Source organism: Narcine bancroftii, chromosome 1 (genome assembly GCF_036971445.1).
Source record: "Narcine bancroftii isolate sNarBan1 chromosome 1, sNarBan1.hap1, whole genome shotgun sequence".
Classification (NCBI taxonomy): Eukaryota; Metazoa; Chordata; class Chondrichthyes; order Torpediniformes; family Narcinidae; genus Narcine; species Narcine bancroftii.
The window spans coordinates 330384708-330407672 of record NC_091469.1 but is presented as its reverse complement, the minus strand read 5'-3'; the positions used below and the strand labels follow the sequence as shown (position 1 = coordinate 330407672).

Sequence of the window (22965 nt, the reverse complement as noted above, 5' to 3'; positions counted from 1 at the left end):
GGTTTAAACTAGTTTGGCAGGAGGGTGGGAATCAGAATGTATGAAGAGTGAGGAGGAAAAACACCTAGACTGGGAGGGAACAGAATGTAAAAAATACAGGAGGGAAAGATGGTAACCAAAGGAATATATGTGGAGGACAATCTCTCAAGTCCAATAAATAAGGAGGATGAGCTTTAGGCATGGATGGCCACATGGAAATACAATATTGTGGCCATCAGTGAAACTTGGGCATGTTTGGCAGTTAAATATTCCAGGATTCTGTTGTTTTAGGCATGATAAAACAGGGTGGGGGGGGGGCAGAATAAAGGGAGGAGGAGTTGGATTGCTTATTAGAGAGAACATTAGAGCAATGCTGTGGCAGGAAGGTTTGGAGGGATCATCCAGCGAGGCTATTTGGGTAGAAATGAGGAATGGCAGAAGCATGAAAACATTAATAGGAGTGTATTATAGACCACCAAATGGGCTGAGGGATTGCATATATGTGTAATAAACAAGGTGGTAGTTATGGGAGATTTCAACTTTACGCACATTACCTGTGACTCCCATACAGTAAGAGGGCTGGATGGGTTAGAGTTTAAGTGTGTTCAGGAAAGTTTTCTTAATCTGTATGTAGAAAAACCAACTGGAGAACGAGATAGGTCAGGTGAAAGAGGTTTGTGTTGGGGAACACTTTGGGTCTAGTGATCACAATACTTTTAACTTATAGGCTAGTAATGGAAAAGTATAGAAATGGGCCAAAGGTTGAGATTCTTGATTGGAAGAAAGCAAATTTTGAGGGGATGAGAAAAGATTTGGAGAAGAAATTTAAGTTTGGTCCTTTTTTTATTGGTTGGATTAAGGCTTTATATAGTAAACCGGTAGCTAGAGTATTGACGAATGGTTTGATTTCGGAACCGTTTAAACTGACCCGATCTACTCGTCAAGGTTGTCCTTTATCACCAGCTTTATTTGTGTTAGTGATCGAACCTTTGGCACAGTTGATAAGACAAAATACACAGATACAGGGTATTAAAGGGTTAGGTGAGGAGTATAAAATTAATTTATTTGCTGATGACGTATTGGTGTATTTAATAAACCCAGCTCAGTCAGTTTTGCACTTGAAGGAGTGTTTAATACAATATGGATGTCTTTCTGGATATAAAGTTAATTGGGGAAAAAAGTGAAATATTACCGGTAAGTGAAGGAGATTATTCAGCTTATAAAAACATTCTTAATTTGAAATGGATGGATCGAATTAAGTATTTGGGTATAATCATGAATGTTAATTATCAATCTTTATATAAATTAAATTATGTTCCGTTAATTTAAAAAAATTAAAACTGATTTGATGTAAATGGAAAGATCTGCCTATTAATTTATTGGGTAGAATAAATACAATTAAGATGAATATTTTTTTCACGTATACAATATTTATTTCAATCTATTCCGTAATAAAATGGTTAGGGAGTTTTTATGGAGCGGTAAATTTTCAAGAGTAGCCTTGAATAAATTAACTTGGAAATATGACCTAGGGGACTACGTTTACTACATTTTCAAAATTATTATGAAGCAGCCCAATTTAAATTTATTAGTTCATTGATGGATTTGGAACAGCCCCCTAGTTGGGCCAAAATTGAGATGGCAAATATTTTTGCATTTGAAATACATCAATTTTTGTTTAGATGGAATGTAAATTTGTTACAGCAATATAATGTGCCTATATTAAAACATTTAATGAAGCTATGGACAAAGAAAAAGAAAACAATAGGTTCTAGTGGTGAATTGTCGGCCTTGACTCCGTTGTAAAATAATCAACTTATTTCTTTCTCAATACATAATCGAAGTTTATTATATTGGAGATTTAAAGGTGTGGAAAATCTGCGAGATTGTTTTAAAGAAGGTAAATTTTTATCTTTTGATCAGATGAGGGACAGTTATGGTATTGATAAGAATTCTTTGTTTCTTTATTATCAAATTCGATCCTTGGTAAAGCATGTGTTTGGTAGAGATATGATTTTACCTGAAATGACTAAATTTGAGACTTTTCTTATGAAGGTATCAGAGAAGGGTTATATTTCAGTTATGTATCAAATATTACAGGATGGTATGGATAAAAAGGGTTGGGATAAATCTAAAGGTAAATGGGAAGCGGAAATTGGTTTTATTTTTTCCGAGGATGATTGGTCAGATATTTGTTATGATCGTGTAACTTGACTGATAAATGCACGTAATGCAATGATTAACTATAATTTTTTACATCAATTATACTTAACACCTGAAAAGCTAATATATATATACACAATCTTTTTGGAAGAAAGTACAATTGTTTCTGGAATACCTGTATAAGATTAAAATACCTTTAGATCCGACAGTATTTTTATTGGGTAGTTTGCAACCTCTGAAAGGTTTGGGATTAGATAAATTTCAACTTGCTTTTGTATATTTAGCATTATATGTAGCAAAAAAATGTATTGCTAGTACGTGGAAAGATACAAATATGATTGATATTAATAGATGGCATAATGAGATGAAATATTGTTTAATAATGGAAAAAAATTGTGTATGTTTTGCATGATAACTAGTTTTTTTATTAATAAGTGGTTGTTACATTCAAAATATTTACATTTTGATTTACATTGATTAGATTTTAATATGTATGCTTAATTATTTTTTTCTCTCTTTATGGCTCTCCTTTGGAGAGTTGGCTGAAAGGGGGGGTTCTCTTTCTTTTTTCTTTTATATATATATTTATATATATATTTATATATATTTTTTTTATATATATATAAAATGTTCATGTTTAGTTTATTGTTATATATGTTACTTATCTGTATTTTGAATGAATAAATAAAGTTTAAAAAAAAAAGAAAAGATTTGGAGGGTGAGGATTAGAATAAAATATTTTCAGGGAAGGATGTAGCAGATAAATGGAGGATGTTCAAAGAAGAAATTTTGAGAGCACAAAGTTGGTATGTACCTGTGATGATTAAAGGAAAGGCTAGAAACTATAGGGAGTCTTGGTTTTCAAAAGGTATTGGGAACTTGGTTCGGAGGAAGAGGGATGTGAACACTAGGTAAAAACAGCAGGAAATAGGTGAAATGCTTGAGGAATATAAGGAGTGTTTTAAAAAAATCTTAAGAAAGAAATTAGAAAAGCTATAAGGAAATATGAAACTGCTTTGACAGGCAAAGTAAAAATAAATTCAAGGTTTCTATAGGTACATTAAAAGAATAGTGAGGGATAAAATTGGGGCCCCTTGAAGATCGGGGGAAAGGCTCTGTGAGATGTCAGAGGAGATAGGAGAAATTTTAAATGATTTTTTTTCTTCAGTATTCACTAAGGAAAAGAATATTGAGCCAGATGAAGTGAAGAAATATGGTAGGGAGGTCATGAATAAAAAGGATTAATGAGGAGATAGTGTTGGATATATGGAAAAAAAGATCAAGGTGGATAAATCTCCAGGTCCTGACAAAATATTCCCTAGGACCCTGAGGGAGGTTAGTGAACACATAGTGGGGGGGGGGTTGACAGAAATATTTAAAATGTCACTGGCCACGGGAGAGGTGCCGGAGGACTGGAGGGTGGCTCGTGTTATTCCACTGTTCAAAAAAGGATCCAAAAGTAAACCTGGTAATTATAAGCCTGTAAGTCTGATGTCAGTGGTAGGTAAATTCATGGAAAGTGTACTTAGAGATGGTATTTACAACTATTTGGAAGGGCAGGGATTGATTTGGAGTAGTCAACATGGTTTTGTACATGTTAGATCATGTCTAATAAATCTTGTAGCGTTTTTCGAGGAAGTTACTAAAGAGGTTGCTGAGGGGAAGGCGGTGGATGTTGTCCATTTGGAATTTAGTGAGGCTTTTGACAAGGTTCCTCATGAGAGGTTAGTAAGGAAGGTGGAAGCATCGCCTCCGGCTTGCGCATCGCCTCCGGCTTGCGCATCGCCTCCGGCTTGCGCATCGCCTCGAGTGATGAAGTAGTGAAATGGATTCAAGAATGGTTGGATGGGAGATGCAAGAGAGTAGTGGAGGAAAATTGTTGAATTGGAGGCAGATGATTAGTGGAGTACCTCAGGGATCAGTTCTGGGTCCACTGCTGTTTGTCATATATATTAATGATCTAGATCAGGGGTGTCAAACTCATATTCACGGAGGGCCAAAATTAAAAACTTGGACTAAGTCGAGGGCCGAACTAAATATTTATTGAAAATTTTCAACAACATCTGCATGTTTTCTCTTCTTTCAACATATGTAATGTTAAACTTTTTCTTATTAAAATAAATGTTTAATAATAGTTTTGGATAAACTCTTTCCAGAAGCATTAACAAATGAGAAATAAAATATTCAATAAATAATATTTCTCTATAGAGGATTTGTCAAATGTTGCTAGTATGCTGTCGAATAGTAAAATCTGAGGGCTATTGAGAATGTGGGAGAATAACATGATTCCTGAAACAATCAAATGGGTGACTGATTGTGGGCATGAACTCTAGCAGGGTTATTTGCCATGCCCTTTTTCCATTGGTACAAATATCCTTTGATTTACACACTTTTCAAGTTTTATGCCTAATGAGCTTGTATCCAGGTGCAGGACCATTTTTAACCAGGAATATATTATCACTGTGACATGAAACTATTGGAAGATCGTTTTATCCTGAGATTAAACTTCATAATACTTACTCAGGCCTGTGTGCGGGAGGGCAGGGTTTGCGGGCGATCGGGTTGGACAATGACAGTGCGGGAGCATCGGCTCTCGCTGCAGGGCGGCATCTTGGCGGATCAGCGGCCCCGTCACCGTGAGTCGCGGATCGGCCTGCGGCAGGGAGGTGGAGTGGGCAACGGTCCTGGCGAGGTCAGGCCTGAGGCCTCCGGTTCTGGGCGCTGGGAAGCGGCCTTGGCTTCCCCTGACACCGGCCAGGCCCCAAAACCAGAGTCCATGGTGAGACCCTGCAACGTAAACAGAGGAGGTGGGGGCAATTAGCAGGCTGACGCCAATGCATTCTGGGATTTGTTGTATTACTGTGCATGCACTATACTGGCGCGGCAGCCAGCGGGCCATCTCTAATACATTTTTGAAATGATCTTGCAGGCCAAATATAATTATATCACGGGCCAAATTTGGCCCGCGGGCCAGAGTTTGACGTGCGTGATCTAGATGATCGGGTGGCAAATTGGATTAGTAAATTTGCATATGATACAAAGATTGGTGGTATTGTGGACAGTGAAGATTATCAAAGCTTACAGGGTGATTATAGGAAAGTTAGAAGAGTGGGTTGGAAGATGGCAGATGAAGTTTAATACTGATAAATGTGAAGTGTTACATTTTGGTAGGACTAATCAAAACTGGTCATACATGTTAAATGTTAGACAATTGAAGAGTGCAGTGGAACAGAGGGTTTTAGGAGTCATGGTACGTAATTCACATGTAGATAGGGTGGTGAAGAAGACATTTGGTATGTTGGGTTTCATAAATGAGAGTACTGAGTACAGGAGTTGGGAGGCCAAATTTGGAATATTGTGCGCAATTTTGGTCACCGAATTACAGGAAGAATATAAACAGAATAGAGAGAGTGCAGAGGAGGTTTGACTGGGTTTCAGGGTTTGAGTTACAGAGAAAGGTTAAGTAGGCTGGGATTTTATTCCCTGGTGCATAGAAGGTTGAGGGGTGATTTGATAGAAGTATTCAAAATTATAAGGGGGGCAAATAGTCAATGTGGGTAGACTTTTTCCATTGAGAGTGTAAAATAAGAGGGCAAGGATTGAGAGTAAAAGGGGAAAAGTTTAGGGGAAACATGAGGGGGAATTTCTTTATGCAGAGGGTGGGTATGGAATGAACTTCAGGCAGAGGTGGTAGAAGCGAGATCAATGTTAATATTTAAGGAAAAAAGTTGGATAAGTATATGGATGGGAGAGGTATGGAGGGTTATGGGCCGAATGTGGGACAGTGGGAGAAATTGTTCGGCATAGTCTAGAAGGGCCGAACTGGCCCTTGTGCTGTAAAGAGTTATATGGTTATGTGAGGAGTTTGAGAAGGTTTGGTATGTCACCAAAGACTCAATATTTCTAGATGTACCATTGAGAGCATTTTGTTGGGTTGTCTGGTATGGAGATGTCAATGCAGAGAACAGGAAACAACGCCAGAGTTGTTAACTCAGCCAGTAACATCATGGGCACCAGTCTTTACTTCATCTGCAAGAGGCAGCCTCTATCCTCAAGGATCCTCACCACCCTGTCCATGCCCTCTTCACACTGCTACCATCAGGAAGGAGGTATAGGAGCCTGAAGACGAACACCCAGTGACACAAGGACAGTTTCTTCCCCTCTGCCATCAGATTTCTGAATGGACAATGAACCACAGACATGACCTCACTGTTGCACTATTTATTTATTTTTGAAATGTAACTTACAGCAATATTTGTGCTTTAATACTACGCAAAACAACGAATTTTGTGACATGTTCACGACAATAAATTCTGATTTTAATTAGTTGGGTTCACTTCCACAAAAAATGGATAATCTTTTCCAAGTTATCACATCCACATTCGCTACAATACTGGATTGGAGATGGTGGCATCCAATTTGTGATGACACATTGGGTTTCTGTGAAGAGCTGCCCTTGCATTTGGCCATTGAGTCATTTTGTGTATATTTTTTCTCTTGCTGAAATCTGGTGAGCGTGTTTGTGGTTCAACTCCTGGCTATCCTCAGCAAACAATGGTCCATAAAAGACTTTCTCAATGTCAGAATAGCAAAACCAAGGACTTTGAATGTGTAGTAATGTAGGAAATCTGTCAGCCAGTTTGCCTTGAGAAGCTCCCTTACATAGCAATGAAGCAGATTTGATAGTTTATTGTGAATATTTCTGTTTTGTGGATCCAAAATTATGCAGAAGAATGGTCTTTTTGTGAGCTGGTGCACAAAGCCAAGCTTTTCCATGTATCTTTGTACACATTGAAAATAAACAATAATTGGCAGGATATGGGCATTTGTGACAGGACCAGCATCTATTGTCTCTAATTCAGCCATTCTCAACTTTTTTTTTTGTCTATGTCCCCCTCCCCTAGGACTCTGCTCAAAGTTTATGGGCACCCTTCCTGTGAAGCAGTCAAGTTTTGTTGGTTTCTTCCATACCTGTATATATTTTTTAAAAGTGGAAAAAAATTATTATGCAGTGTAAAAATGAGGCTTTTATGTGCTGGGGCCCTTATTGAGAAATTGCTGGTGAGAAATTGCTGGTGATGATACTTTTCTAAACCACTATAATCCATGTTGGATAGGTTTCCAAGATTTTTGTTCTGGCAAGAACAGAGGAATGGTGATGTATTACCAATTCTGCATTCTGTATGGCATGGAGAGGAACATGTGTTTGGGAGCTTCTCCATTCATTCCAAGTTGTATAGACTACTGGTACAGGAAGTACTGTCAGAGATGCCACAGCTCATTTCTGTGTTGCGCGACATACAAGGTTGTACACGCTGCAGGCATGATATGTCATTGGTGGAAGGGTTAATGTTGTAATAGTGGAGATAATGGGATTGAAGTAGGCAACGTTGTTAGAGTGGTATTGATTTTTAACATTCAAGCATGATGGGGTTGCAGCACATTCTGCGTTTTATCATTGATGAACAAGGAATCATAAATTATGTCACTTACCACAGAATTTTCTGCTCTTGTAGCCATTGTTTCGAGGCCAGTCGGGTTAAGTTTCAAACCATTGGTGGTTATTACCTGCCACTTTGTCATGAATAGCCCAACCTTGAATGTTAGCTACATTGTGCTGTGTGGAGTTGCCGACTGTTTCATTTGTTGAGGGGTTGTGAATTGAAATGAATGCTGTACAATTATCAGTAAGCTTTTCACCTAGTGAAGAAGGGGTGTGGATGAAGCAGCTGAAGATGGCTAGACTTGGAATTCTCAGTGGATACCCCAAAATAGTATTCACATCCACTTCTGTTGGATGGTCATTTTTTTTGTTAAACAAATACAGATCATTGTGTTGGTCCTGATGGCGTTTTGTGCTTGCAGGTTAATTTCTTTTCTTTGACTGTAGACAGATCAAGGGCTACGTTGCAAGATGCCTTTATGATATAATGAGGAAGAAGCCTTGTGGAAGTTGGGCAGTAATCCACTGAGTATCTGCCTCTCAGCTGACATGCCTCTTTACCAAAGGCTTACATTGAAAACATTCCTTTCAATATTTAGTGATGAATGACGTGACATCCAGATCATCAAGATTGGTGCAGAATGGTAATCGTAGCATTTAGTGCAATGCTATTACACCACCAGTGACCCGAGTTTGAATCTGGCGCTCTACGTAAGGAGTTTGTATGTTCCCCCACGTGTCTGCGTGTGTTTCCTCCCATATCTCTAGTTTCCTCCCACCTTTCAAAATGTATGGGGGGGCCAGTTTGCAGGTTAATTGGGGTATTTGGATGGCAATGGCTCATGGGCTAGAAGGGCCTGTTACCATGCTGTACATCTACATTTAAAATCTGCTGTCTATTTAAACTACTTTTGATAGTCATTCCTGTAGTTAATGTGGCACTGATTATTTGGATGGAAGTTAATTACTTGAAGGACAAATGTGATCATATAAATAATAAGAGTTGACCCTCACCCCTGATCTACCATTCCTTTATATCATGTCTGATTTACTCCCTTCCTGACTGATGACATGAGAGACTGCAGATGTTGAAATCTGGAGAACAAATATCTCTTGGACCTGCTGACTTCACCCAATAGTTTCTGCCATATATCTAAACCATAACCTATCAGAGCAGAAATAGGCTATTCAGCTCATCGAGTTTGCCCCGCCATTTAATCATGAGCTGATCCATTTCTCCACTCAGCCCCACTGCCCGGCCTTCTCCCCATAACCTATGATGCCCTGGCTAATAAAGAACCTATCTATCTCCTTTAAATACACTCAATGATCAGGCCTCCAGAACAGCCTGTTTTGTCACCCACTGGCTCAAGAAATTCATACACATCTCTGTTCTATTTTAAAGTTGTGCCCTCTTGTCTTAGACTCTCCCACTATGGGAAACAACCTTTCCACCTCCTCTCTGTCCAGGGTTTTCAACATTAGAAAAGCTTCAAAGAGATTTTCTTCCCACCCCCCATCATTCTTCTAAATTCCATGAGTACAGGCCAAGAGCTGTCAAACGTTCCTCCTTATGAACCTCCTCTGACATCAGCACATCCTTTCTTAAATGAAGTGCCCAAAACTGCTCATAATGCTCCGTGAGGGCTCACCAGTGTGTTATAAAGCCTCAAATCATATCCCTGTATTCTGTTCCTCTTGAAATGAATGCCAGCGTTTCATTTGCCTTCTTCACCTCTGACTCAACCTGCAAGTTTACCTTCAGGCTATCCTGCACAAGAACTTCCAGGTCCCTTTGTGTTTGGGCATTTTCAATTTTATCCCCATTTAGAAAATAGTCTGCCCGTTTATTTTTTTTCTACCAAAGTGATGGCCGTACACTTTCCAAATCTAACCTTAAATCTTTCACTCCACTAAAATCCATCAATCTGTTATGACTGAACTCGATGGATGAGCCCTCCATTGTCGAGAGGTTTTTTTAAAGTGTAGAATTTATCTTTGTTTAAGTCCTAAATGGGGTAGCCCTGTGAAAAGCATCCTTTCTACATCCAATCTTTGCAGTTGAGACCACTTCTTGTTCATCTACACTCTGCCACCATGCTGTTCTTCTTAACTAAGGACATGCACTTGTGTGTCCATTGCTCGATGGGTTTATGGAGAAGCATATAGCAAAACTCCAATCATTCATGGCCACTCATCAATGAGATGTGGTATTTGTTTTTTTCTGTGGTTGAACGGCCAATCGTAATGCCACCGTCGAGGAGCTCTTAATACTTAACCTCTGGAGAGGCTTGGGCATCTAATTTGTGGCTTGAGAATGAACGCAGAGATGTGGTGGACGAGTTACCCTTTGTCTGTGGTCTATACTCCTCCCTCTCCCTTTCTACCCTTAGCCTCAGCCATTCATTCAGACACATGTCTCATACCTTGCTCCGGTGGATGCTGCGAGACCGGCGGAGTTTCTCCAGCGATTGTGTGTGTTATGAGGAGATTGATCCACTGGGAGCCCACATGGGCTGGAGAGAGAGAGAGAGAGATGTGACTGCAGGTGCTGAAGGGTGGAGCAAAAAAAAATCTGCTGGAAAACTCAGCAACCACAGTGGGAGAAAAAGAATTGTGGACGTTGGCTTCAATAAGGTTGAGAAGACCATTAAACTTCGTCGTGCAATTCTCATCTTGCTGCCTCCAGTTTAGAAGCAATCCTTGTTTAATCAGAAGGATTATTTTGACCTTTTTTGCATTACTGCTTGTCTAACTCAGTAGAGGAAGAAAGCGGAGGTTGCCTCCGACTGCAGCGTCTTTGTTAACATTCATCAAATCCTCTGTAGCCAAGGTGCTGCAACACTCATTTTGAGTTCGACTGCGTTTCGAGTCGCGCTTTGTCTCCAACTGAATTCTATCAGGTCACACGGGTCCCAGCTCTTTGCTAAAGATGCGGGTGATATGTCTCCAAACTGCCCCCACTCCTCTCACCCTGTAGCCTAAGAACCCAAACTCCCTTCCCCGACCTGATCTCGAAGCTCCGCTCTTGCCACACCACGGCCCAATGATTGACAGCGGACGGGCGGGGCTTTAGCTGAGTGACGTGCTGCTTTGAGGGGCAAGGCGAATGGCCACGGAGCGTGGTCAGCACGAGGGAAGGCGGGGCCACCACGGGGCGTGGCTACCGGCCAGTGATTGGCAGGAGCAGGCAGACCGGCGACAGGCACTTAAAGAGCCCGGGGCAGCGCCGGGGAAGAGCAGATTACGTGCGGCCGGGACAAGTGCATTGGAACCTGCAGTCGTGGTTTGCATTTGATTTACCTCACGTTGATTTCACGGGGCAGGGAGGGTGCATTGAAATCTCTCCTCCCCCCCCCCCCTCCCTCCTTCCCCTCCCTTCCTCCCTGCTGTGCTCGTTGCAGCCTGCTCCGGGAGCGAGATGCACACCACTCAGAAGGACACCACCTTCACCAAGATCTTCGTCGGCGGCCTGCCCTACCACACCACCGACGCGTCGCTCCGCAAGTACTTCGAGGTCTTCGGCGACATCGAGGAGGCGGTGGTCATCACCGACCGGCAGACCGGCAAGTCCCGCGGCTACGGTTTTGTAAGTAGCCCGCTCAGTAATAAGGGGGCGGGTTGAAGGTTCAGCAGCTGCCTGAGCCTTGTTGCTCTGCTTGTGTTTACTGACGCCGGGTTTGTTCCTCCTCCCCCGGTTCCTCTACCTTGTATCCAGGTGACCATGGCAGACCGGGCGGCGGCGGAGCGGGCATGCAAAGACCCCAATCCCATCATCGACGGCAGAAAGGCTAACGTTAACCTGGCGTACCTGGGGGCGAAGCCCCGCATCATGCAACCAGGTGAGTGAGCAGAGGGGTGGATGCAGAGCAGCAACCCTCATTCAACCAATTGGGGAAAAAAACAAAGCCGGCTTCAACCCCAAACGTCCTGAGTAGGGAAAGAACGTTTTGTCTTTTCATTCGGGTCAGCAAATGAATCTGGGCACTGATGTGAATTCGGTGCCTGCAGCCTTGTAACCGCGTGCATCTGGTTGTCTCGACAGGTTTCGCTTTCGGAGTACAGCAGATTCACCCCGCTTTTGTGCCCCGGCCTTATGGGTGAGTGCCGACCCCCTCCTCCCGCTGCAGTTACCCGCTTTCCGTTCCACTTCTAATGTCTTCCAACTCCACAGACCTGCGGTTAATTCGACTTGCCTTGCTCAATGCAGCACTGTAAATGAAAGTCATCTAGAAAGTGATTATTTAGCTCTGCTATTCTCACTCTGTCACAGGACGGATGTAGTTTAGCATCTTTTAATGATCAGCTTAAAGCTTGTAGAAAGAGAAAACTACATCCACAGTATTGTGCTGTGCAACTTCTCAACGAGTCAAGTTCTGAAAGCGATTCCGTTCGACCACCCGGACGCAAAGCCTTGGTGCTGTACAACGGTGTTTATGTACTTATTTTAACAGGTCGACTTTGCCTCCTTTTGGCTTGACTCAATTATATGTATTTCTTTCTGATCTGACAGGGATCGTTTACAGTTAAGATAACATGATGATGAGAGAAGGATTTGATGATATGAGGTGGAATAGTTACCGAATGAGCAGATCTTAAACTGTAACCAGTAGACTCAAACACTCAAACAAGCTAAAAATGGTGATTAACTGTTGCATGTACGTTATTTCTTCAAGTGTAATAGAGCTGCGTGTGCTTTTTGACTTTTAATGAAGTGGTGTTTAGAGCTCAACGAGTAAACTGCGTGCTTTTTTTAATGAAGAGAGCTGTAGTGAGGACTTTTCGGGAGTTTTCTTTGTTCAAGAGTGTTGATTTGTTTTGCCATTGTGAGCAAGGGGGACCCACTTTATTTTGCTTTGTTGCTGTAGCCTGATTTCCAGTTTAACAATTCAGTTTCTGGGTTGTAGTGAGTGCTAAATCTTTGTGTGACTTTTTTTTATTACCAAATCCACTCTTTGCGTGCATGTTGCCATGTTTCTTAATTTTTATTTTGGTTTGGTTGTTTTTTTTATTTTGTTAACACAAGTGCATTCACTGTATGTTCTATGAAGTCTTGGATACAATAATTGATCATTATTCACAATATCATAATTAAGCATGATTTCCAAGTGCTACATTTCCTAAAGACTTTTTTAAACATTGGTCTGTCCAATTCTAGTTTAGGCACAATATCTCATTATTGTAAAGATAATTCAGCGCATCCTGTAGCACTTCAGTGGTTGGACCAATGGATTTGACAGTTTTTTAAAAAAAATATATATTTTGTAGCCTTGAGCTATGCATTCATTTAAATAGTCTACACAAATATTATCTCATAAAAGGTAGAACACATGCAAGGGAAAAATTATTTTTTTTTACCAGTAAGTTTTGGGCAGCTATATCATGTTCCATGACTTTTTAACATTGTTTAAGAATAGCAGAATATAAAATGTGAGCATCTGCAAGCCCATAATAAAAGTTGTTGGTCAGGTGTACATTTGAAAGAACTATACACCTATTTTCAGTCTTCTAATCTGTCCCCCCCATGAATAAATGATGATCTATAAACAATGAATTCAGTAAATAATGAATGAGTAAAGCAATGATACAGATGGAAAATAGCAAGTGGCTTTAAGTTTTAAAAAGGTGGAGTGGTTATTTCATTATATGCAGTGATCCGAAGGTCTCATCTAATTTTTATGTTCAGATCCAATTCAACACAAGATCTTTTTCATCAGGCCATCTGTCCAAATCAATCTAACTTGCAACAATTATTTGATTAAAATACTTGGTATCCAATTCTTTAGATCACATCAAAATTTTATTCTTCTTCCCAATAACAACCATGCGCAGAATTTGGTGAGACCAGATCCAACTGGATCATGTTGCAATTGTAGAATTGACTTTTTTTTACAGTAACATGTTTGACAATTGCAGATCGAACAGTTTTTGGTTGTGATCCTTGTGGGTTATGTATGTAAGGAAAGTTGCTCACTTTACCTTGTTCAGATATTCCTCTTTTGATAGATCCCTTCAGCTGAAAATTAAAAATAGAGTAGGGAGTCATACTGCAGCCTGTCTTGTCAGTCAGCCAGCCTGAAATGGCACAGGCTTGGGAGTGTGCTGAATTCCCTTGAGTTTAAAGGAGAATGACCCTCAGGGGCTCGGGTTTCACATTCCAGCACCTGTTCTGTTTTTAGTGGGTTTCAAGCAAAAGTCCAACAACTCTCGCCCATGTCTCAACACAAATAGACTCACCAGTATCTGATAAAGGGCTCTTTTTTTTAAATACATCTTAACACAACAGCAACTCATACCAAATGTTCTGCCCAATGTTGATGTGCACAGCAAAAAATATACTGACAACAAAAGAGGAAAAATATTTACAATGATAATACCAGAATTAAGATTTTGTAAGCTTCAGGAGGAATGAACAATCGGCTTTTTCCCCCTTGAAGATGAGATTAATGATTTTATAGATACTACTTCTTGTAGAGACTCTAATTCCAGAGGGCATTATGATAGTTATTAAAGTATGCATCAGGAATTAAGGGGATTCTATTTTACTTCATGGAGAGAATATGAAATTTGCCACCACTCGGAAGTATTTGGGGATGATTTAGTTATATAGCAATAGAAGAGAATGTTGATTGATCTAGAGTAGAAAGAGGTGACTGTGGAGCATAAATGAGCTGCTGTGTGCTTGTGCTCGAACTCAATAGTTCAATATTTATGCCCATGGAAAAAGATGGATTCTAATTAATTTGTCTTAATTACCACTTATTGACTACAAACAAGTTACTTCTCACAAGTTGTGAAATATAAGCTTAAAATTGTCACCTGCCATAGAAAATTCAGTGATTAAAGCATAAAGTCTGCAGTAACTTCTCGGATAATGCACTGGGCATTATTTGTACATGTACATTACGTACCACAGAAAATATATTGTTTAAAATGTCAGTTTTCAGTAGGGAATGCCAGTAACATTTTCTTTACATCTGTCAACAAATTACCTGTTTTCTGCAACAAGTATTTGTTTACATTAAATACTATTGACACTTTCTGTTTTGCTCCTTGGTATCTGCAATAGTATGTTATTGTTGATGATGCAGGATATCATACTGGGTGGGCGACTGATTCTTTTCCGTAATGTGGGATGATCAGGAACATTGGAACTTAATTCTCTACCTCATGGTTCGTATCCCTTTAGGAGGCCTCCTCTGTGGTTTGACTTTGCAGTATTTGATGTGGGTGACAGATCAGCAATGAATAGAAAGTGGGGAATGGCACTGAGAACAGGTTATGCTGAGTTGCTTAGTCTCACACAAATGATGCAAAACTGCTGTGTACATGGGCAATTAGAACCCCAGCGAACCATTGTTTGAATCCAGCATTGTCTGTAAGGAATTTGTACGTTCTCCCCATGACCTGCGTGTGTTTCCTCCAGGTGCTCCGGCTTCCTCCACCTTCCAAAAACATTCGGGTGTAATTGGGCAGCTTGGGTTTAAATGGCTGGAATTGGCTTCTATCATTTTGTAAAATAAATAACATTTTGATTCAGGAATTGCAGTTTGTTCAGACAGATGAGATTGGTGACAGATCATCAGAAATACACAAAAAATGCAAAAAATTATATAATTGGCAACTGAATTTCAAAATAGACAAATGCAAGGCAAAATATTTTGGCAGAAAGAATAAAGATGAAATATATAATTTTTACTGAGTAAAGTAACAATATGGTTTCATAAAGCCACTATTTTAAAATAATGCAACCAAACATGGGTTTATTTGTTGTGGGGACAGAATGCAAAGTGGAGAGGTAATTTTTGTACTAACAAGTTGAAAGTACACTTGGGAGTATAGATTTCCACATTCTAAAGAGATTTGAACCATTCGAGGAGATGGGGTGGGGGGGGAGAAACTCAACCAATGCCAGAATTAAGAAATTGTTTGTGTGGGTGGGGGGGGGGGGGAATGACGAGCCTTAAACTATTTTTCTCCACAGAACAGAAGAGTGAGTGGTAACCTGACTTCAGAATCAGAATTTATTGTCATGAACGTGTGCCATGAAATTTGTTGTTTTGCAGCAGTGTCAATAGTGCATTACTTGTGCCAAATTGCTACAAGTTGCATTCCCATAAATAAATAAATAGATGGATTGGTGTAAAAGAAAAGAAAAAGTGAGGTAGTGTCTGTGATTCGTTGTCCAATCAGAAATCTGATGGCAGAGGGGAAGAAGCTGTTTTTGTACAGCTGGATGTTTGTCTTCCTGATGGCAGCAGTGTGAAGAGGGCATGGCCTGGGTGGTGAAGGTCCTTGAGGATAGTAGGAGGAAAGGTTTAATGAGTATAACTGTTGCAACTGTGGGTCAAGCCTGAAGAGATGTCATTAATATGAGGAATAAATCTAAAGGAGAATTCAAAGCAAAACTTTGTCCACCACTTGATTGGAATGTGGGATTTGCTACCCCAAGGAGTGATTAATTGAATAGCGCACATTTTTAAAGAGAAGCTAGTCAAACGATGAAAAGACGAGGAATGGAAACCTGTTTTTATTGGGGTTTATTAATGAGCGACTGTGGATGGGAAACAGAGGCATGGATCAGCTGTGAGGATGCTATTTCTCTGTGACGACGTGATGGAGCAGACTTTCCCACAGATATTACGAGATTCACTTTGGAGATTCTTGTGAGTCGTGGGTCCCTGATCAAAGAGTAGAACTTCAAAGGCCAACGTCCAGTGGATTGACATACCAAACATAATGCTGGACGTGAACTAGGTACATTACTGAGGAGATGACTCAGCTTTTTTGATATCAGAAGTGAGACATTTACTTATAGCAGCTATATGAAGTGCCATGTTTGCTAAACATGCACCAATAATTCTATTGTAATAGAGTAGTGATATGTTGCAAAATGTAGTGTGGTGGGAAGTATTAGTGAAGCTTAGGGAGTTTCATGCTTACAGTTCTTGAGCTAAGCTTAAGAACTATAGGCATGAAAGTTGAAGCAATGGAAATCAAGAATTCAGTGTCTGATGAATGAGGTGATCTTGAGAGGATTATAAAGCTGGTAGTAGTTATAGAAAAATGAGTGAGGCCTTAGAAAGATTTGGAAATAATAACTTTGTAGAATCACGAGTGAACCTGGTTGATAAGGACCAGTATGGCAGCTGAACAAAGTTTCCTCTATTTTTGGGGTACAACCTAAGAGATTTTAGAAGGACTTGTCCTTACAAAGGATGTCTATTTCCCCTTTGCCTTCACATGTAGGATTGGCATTGTTGTGTTCCTGCTTCATAAACCCAGTGAACTCTAAGGGAACACCACTGACTATTTTGGGTACTTTCAAATTGTGTACGAGAGGATTGAAATATAACATGCATTTTATTTTGGAAACTATCCTAACTCGTTTTGTTGTTTAGCTTGTTTTTTGTTCACTGTTGCTGATTGCTGTCAGCAACCTTTAGTTAGTCGATGGAAAATCGTTCTATTGAACTAGAGAATTCTAGTTTTATACACGTGTTAACCTGCAGCTATCTCTAATTATTGGGAAATAATTGAGCAAAGCTGAGGTTGAGTTGGTGAATCTGTAACCTAATCAAACACTAAATGTATTACTATAGATCTTTATAATGCTAACTTTTATAAATAATATCTAATTGTGTCTATAACGTAACTATATAAGTGGCAGAGTTTGAATCCCAGCCTTGACATTATTTGAATACTGCTGCTGTTATTGAAGCCTCACTAGGATATTACATTGTGCTGGAGTATTCTGCCTGGAAGAAGACTAAAGATAGTGCTGCCTTGTGTTGCAATTGCCTCACTTTGATTGCATTGGGTATCTTCAGGCTGCTCTGCCCTTCCTCTTCTTTGATCAAAGATGTTAGGAAAGGCGATAGTGATCAGTGAAGAGCTTTTTTTAAAAAAAAAATGTTTCCATTTTAGTTGAGACAATTTTATTTCTGTAACTTAAAACCCAAAAGAATTGTACCTTTATAATTCAAAATATGTTTCTTCTGTACCTTAATAATTATTCAAAATATGTTTCTTCACAGGGAATAAGTCAGATGCCATATCTATATAACAAGGCAACATCAGCCTGCAGTTTTAATGTAAACAAGAGTAGAAAAAGATAAAGAATCTCAGGGTTGTATGTGATGTCATGTAACGATGCACTCTTGACAATAAATCTGAATTACGACGGTGGTTCATGTACATGGTCTTTTTGGCATGGTTCAGGAGTCTTTGTTTCTAAATTGGATCCCAGTTTTCCATGTAGGACTCCTTGTGCTACTCTTCCATCATCGTAAACGTGGACCAGATGAAAGGGGCCCTTTTACAATTGAAGGATTTTTTTTTGTTGCAGCAAATAGGCATGTAGATTCTAGGAGATTGTGTACTGATAATTGACACTATGATCTTATGATTGCAACTAGTGTTTATTGTTGGAAAATAAGAATGATATTGTACTTAATAACTTCCACTGAGCATTGTTAGGAAAGTTGTTTTCCAAGAAGTAATATTGTGAAAATAATCGAAAGAACATTAAGGGACTTTCCCTTAATGCTTTCAATCTCTTTTATTGACCAGTAGAAAGTGATACAATTTACGAACCAGGCCAGCGTTGGATTCCATGCATCTTTTATTCACAAAGCACCTGATTTTTTTGAAAATTTTGTGTCTGTTTGTTCCTTACACAGACAATAACTTGCAAAATTTAGAGAAACTTAAAAACTGCAGGTGTTGGAATCTTGAGCAAACAAAAGAATTTCTGGAAGAATTCCATAGGTCAGAGAGCATCCATGGGTAGAAATGGTAAGTTAACATTTCAAGTTGGGACCCTTTAGGGTTTTGACCTGAAGTATTGGCTGACGGACAGCACAGCAGTTAGTGTGGTGCCAGACAACCCAGGCTTGAATCAGGCACTGTCAAAAAGGAGTTTGCGTATTGTATTCTCCTTGTGTCTGTGAGAGTCTCCTCTGGGTTCTCTTGTTTCCTCCCTCCTTTCTAAACTTGCGGGAGTTGTAGGATAATTTGGGTAATTGGGCAGCATGGTCTTGAAGACTGGAAGATCCCATTACTGTGCTGTATGTCTTTAAACAAAAAATTACTGCCTATGGATACTGTCTGACCTACCGAATTTCTCTAGCAATTCTTCTGGTGCTCAACGTGCAGAATTTGATGGTTTTCCCCATGTTTTATTGCACACAGAATAATGCAAAGAATTTCTGGACGAATTCCCAATCAGACACTTGCTCTCTTTGTTTTCCTGAAACTGGAAAAGTGAATGCCATGTGCTTCTGACAACAGCACCTGAGCTGATGTGGACTTTGTCATTCAGCTGAGTGAATTTTTTCAGTGAACTGCATTGAGAAATGAAATTGATTTGCTTCTAATATATAAAGCAGGACTGCAAGGCAGTATGATTGAAGAAAACTGCAAGTAAGGTGCTCATCTAGCTTAAAGCTGTGTCTATCCAGCTCTTTGCTGGCCAAAATGGTGGGTTTTAAAGTTCAGTCCATACCCCACAATAACATTTTTGATGAAGGAAAGTTATGCATTACACTAATTTTGTGTGTGGAATGCAGGGAGCCATTTGGTGAACTCCTTTCTGGGTACTTTAGGGAGTAGAGCAACTTGGAAGATATAACCATATTCAGTGATGGGTAATGCACATTGGCTTTCTGAAAGCAAACAATTATATAATTTTCCCTCAGTCTCTGCAAGTCAAGTTCTTCCCCCTCACTGTGATATGTTCTCTTTTCATAACCCCCTCAAAAAATCTTTGTCTTTTAGTGTTTTTCTTTGTCTTTTGCGTGTCATTAGGTGGATCGTTGCAGCCATCTGATGGGGGTCCAGGTCCTTAAGTTTTCGTTATGTCCAAGGACTTCCTGTGACCTTTTCCCTGAATGTAATGCACATGTACTGTGGTTCAGTGCTGTGTTTTTTTTAATAGTGTCTGTGGCTCCACTATTGAAGCCCCATGGTGACAAGTGAGAGCCTCACTAGATTACATGTGTAGAGTGATCTTGCAGTGTGACCATTTGTTTATCACCTTGTGGCCTTTGTTTTGTACCTTTATTTTAATTTGGTTTGGTTTTTTTTTGCCTGTGTTTTTTTTTAATTAGGTGATGGGGTTGTGGATCTGTGATTATGTATTAATGAGTGCTGAGAAATGCAAAGCATTACATAGGGTTGCCATGATATTTCAGTGAAAAATGTAGACAAAAATATCAACAGGTTTATCAGTATGATAGTGAAATATTGTCAGGGAAATTACTTGAAAGAATTCTGAATTTTCAGCAATTATCCAAAAACCTGTTGGAACATGAGAGATGCAGAATGTTTGTAATTTGTTTGATGTTATTTTTGTTTCCGGCTAGAATGAGTATTCATTCACCCTGCTAACCAAACGAAACAGGTAATTATCAATATAAAATAAAAATATCAATATTTGTGTTAAAATCACATAATATGCAAATGTTTCAATTTCTGATCACAACATAGTTGGCCAAGTATTCCCATAAAATCTGTTACGCTGATTCAGAGGGTAAATGTTGGAGAATTAAATCTTCCCTTATTGTGGCAACCCTATATATGCACAATAACATCTAGAATCTTTCTTTTTTAAAACAAAGTGTGGACAAATCGAGCTGAAAATGGAGCTAGCCAATTTTTTTTACTGGCATTTTCTTCCTTCTCCCTACAGGATTCCTGCTCACTATGTCTATCCTCAGGCCTTCATGCAGCCTGGAGTCGTCATCCCACACGTCCAACCTGCAGCCGCCGCGTCTCCTTATATCGACTACACGGGCACTGCGTACGCGCAGTATTCTGCGGCCACGGCTGCAGCAGCCGCGGCCGCTGCCTACGAGCAGTACCCTTACGCTGCTTCCCCTGCGGCCGCAGCGGCGGCTGCTGGTTACGTCACCGCTGCCGGGTACAGCTACGCGGTGCAGCAACCCCTGCCGAGTGCAGCACCCGGGGCCTCTGCAGCTGCAGCCTTCAGCCAATATCAGCCCCAGCAGCTGCAAACAGATCGCATGCAATAACAGTGGGACATTAATTTTTAAAAAATAACTAAAAGTGCACACTACTTTTAGAATCTGGAGAGCCACCGTTTATTCCATAACTCCCCAACCAATTACAGTTACCGCAACACAGATAATGGACATGAGGGTGGGGGTTAACAAAGTATTCTACTTTCTGATAAGAGAAAAAATATTTTTCCAGCTTTTGATTACTGCAAACTGTGCTATATATTGTCATAATAGGAGAAGATGGAACAGCAGAAAATGTTTTTTTTTTGTTTACGATCAAGAAAATCTGTTAAGGTACAAGTCCAAAGCCTTCAACCAGTCTGCAACTTAACATGCATTAACAACAGGATATAACATAGTATAATTGCTTTGTGAACACTGTTTCTTCATCAGGGAAATCGCTGCAATACTTTCAGCCTGTACCAACAGCAGGAGCTGCATGCAATAACACTGCAACATGCAATAATAACTAAAAAAAAATATGAAATGTGCACATCAGGGGGTTAGTGAGATACAGAGACAATTCTACTCTATGGTAATGAATACCGTATGAATTTTAAAGCACTGAATGTCATTCTTTTTTTAAAACTCTGACCTATGCAAAGTATTTGGGATATCTGAAGTCTCTAGGGCATCGAACAATCAAAGCATATGACCATGTGGTCTGATGGACAGGCGCTGAAGTTATTTATTTTTTTTTAGTTTATTGTTCTCTAATATGCATGAATGGAACTTTGAGCAGGTGATCTGGATTTAACGCACAGAACAGCTGTGCGGACAATCAATAAGGCAGACAGTTCTGGAAATACGCATCACTTGTGTGTGTTTGATGACCTGTCACATTTTAATCCCTCTTGTCCTGTCACACTTTTCGGGAAACTTTAACCGCTGCTGTCAGCACTTCAGACTCTGAAATCAGATCAGTCCCTGACAATAACAGGCTCCTCTTTCTGTTTTATTGCATCTGTCCATTTGGTCATTGATTGAAAGAAAAGAAAAACAAAGAAAATTGTGAATTTTAAGTCATTGGTTGAAACTGTGCCTTAGAAAATTATTATAAACCTATTTTAAAATTATTTATTGTAGATGTTTTTACAATCCTGCGCACTATAGAAGGGAAAATGAGTGCAAAACTGTGTATGTATTCAGCTCATTGCAGATAAATTATTAAGTAGGTATTAGTTTATATTGTTAAACTATATCAATCTTCAAAATGTTGACTCCAAGTTTATTTAAAATATTTCTATGACGCACTATTCAATGGTATTATCTTGACAATTGTCAATGTTAGGATATTAAATTAATATTTACTTGTGTTTTTTTCCATTGTAATGTTATAAGCTGTACACATACAGACCTCTGACTATTGAAACATTTTAACTTTTGAATTTTTGTTGAAATATTTCAATCTATTATTCAGCTTGTAGATTGTTTTAACTGCCTCTATTGCCTCTTTTCTAATTCTCAGTCACTTGCCGACTTAAATGTTCCTATTCTTACATGTGCTGCAACAGGTCATTTTTCTAAATTTTGATTTTTTTTTTAATATATATATATAGGGGAGAAATAATCTAAGATTTTCTTACAAGGGAAATGAACAAAGGTTTTTGATTTTTTTTTTCATGTTGCTGAACTGTAGTTATTCTTCAAATCTTCGTAAACTATCATGTTTCTATAACTGTAAACTGCTTTATAATATATCAATATTCTCCTCTACTAAACATTCAAAATAAAAAAAAATAAGTTGGATGACATTCTAATTGTTTTACTGTAGTTTTATGTTTGTTATTTTACTCTGAATATTCAGTTTTTTTTATTATTTGAGGTATTGAATGGACCACTAAAAGGTCACCATTAATCTAGTGGAGACGAAAGAAAACAAAATTGATTCAATTTGCCATTTTAAACATCTTTCATTTCATGCGGTTCCTATGGATATTCTACATCAATTTTTGTGCCTATTTTACCTGGTTAGCTAGTCAAAATTGTCACAGAGATGGAGTTTGGTAATTCCAAGAAATGAAGTTACCACTATTCTACGCATTGAAGAAAGCAAATCCTCTGCTGACCACATGGATGATGGCCACTTACAAACTCAAGAAACAAACACCTTGCATTTGTATAGCACCATTCTGAAGTGCTTTATTTGAAATCTGAACACCATCGGCTGCCTTGGTTGCTAATTCCCAATCTACACACATGCATTTTTTGAAATTGATTAATTTATTCCTACATGAAAATAGATCATAAGAAAGTTGAGCATTTGTCTAGTAAGATGTTGAATGATTTCTTCACGCAAAACATTCTGGGGTTATGGCAGGCATAGTTGGCACAGCAGTTAGCGCAATGCCTTTACAA

The 22965-nt window shown here is 39.3% G+C and overlaps 1 protein-coding gene and 1 long non-coding RNA gene across 5 annotated transcripts in view; one reads left to right on the top strand and one right to left on the bottom strand.

The window, feature by feature from the left end:
- Positions 1–22361, top strand: part of LOC138748390 (RNA-binding protein 24) — a 49827-nt gene extending 27466 nt beyond the window's left edge. For 3 of the 4 annotated variants that reach the window (XM_069908514.1, XM_069908504.1, XM_069908493.1), the window contains 4 exons: positions 10990–11174; positions 11304–11427; positions 11631–11685; positions 20277–22361. In XM_069908514.1, coding sequence (XP_069764615.1) covers positions 11007–11174; positions 11304–11427; positions 11631–11685; positions 20277–20619 — 690 coding nt within the window. In that variant the 5' untranslated portion in view covers positions 10990–11006 and the 3' untranslated portion in view covers positions 20620–22361. Of the gene's footprint in view, positions 1–10989; positions 11175–11303; positions 11428–11630; positions 11686–20276 lie in introns of those variants that run through there. The other variant, XM_069908518.1, reaches the window with a different exon arrangement.
- LOC138748401 (uncharacterized) overlaps positions 13231–22965 on the bottom strand; it is a 42743-nt gene continuing 33008 nt past the window's right edge. The window contains exon 4 of the long non-coding RNA XR_011347995.1: positions 13231–13601. This is a non-coding gene — a long non-coding RNA (uncharacterized lncRNA). The remainder of the gene's footprint in view (positions 13602–22965) is intronic.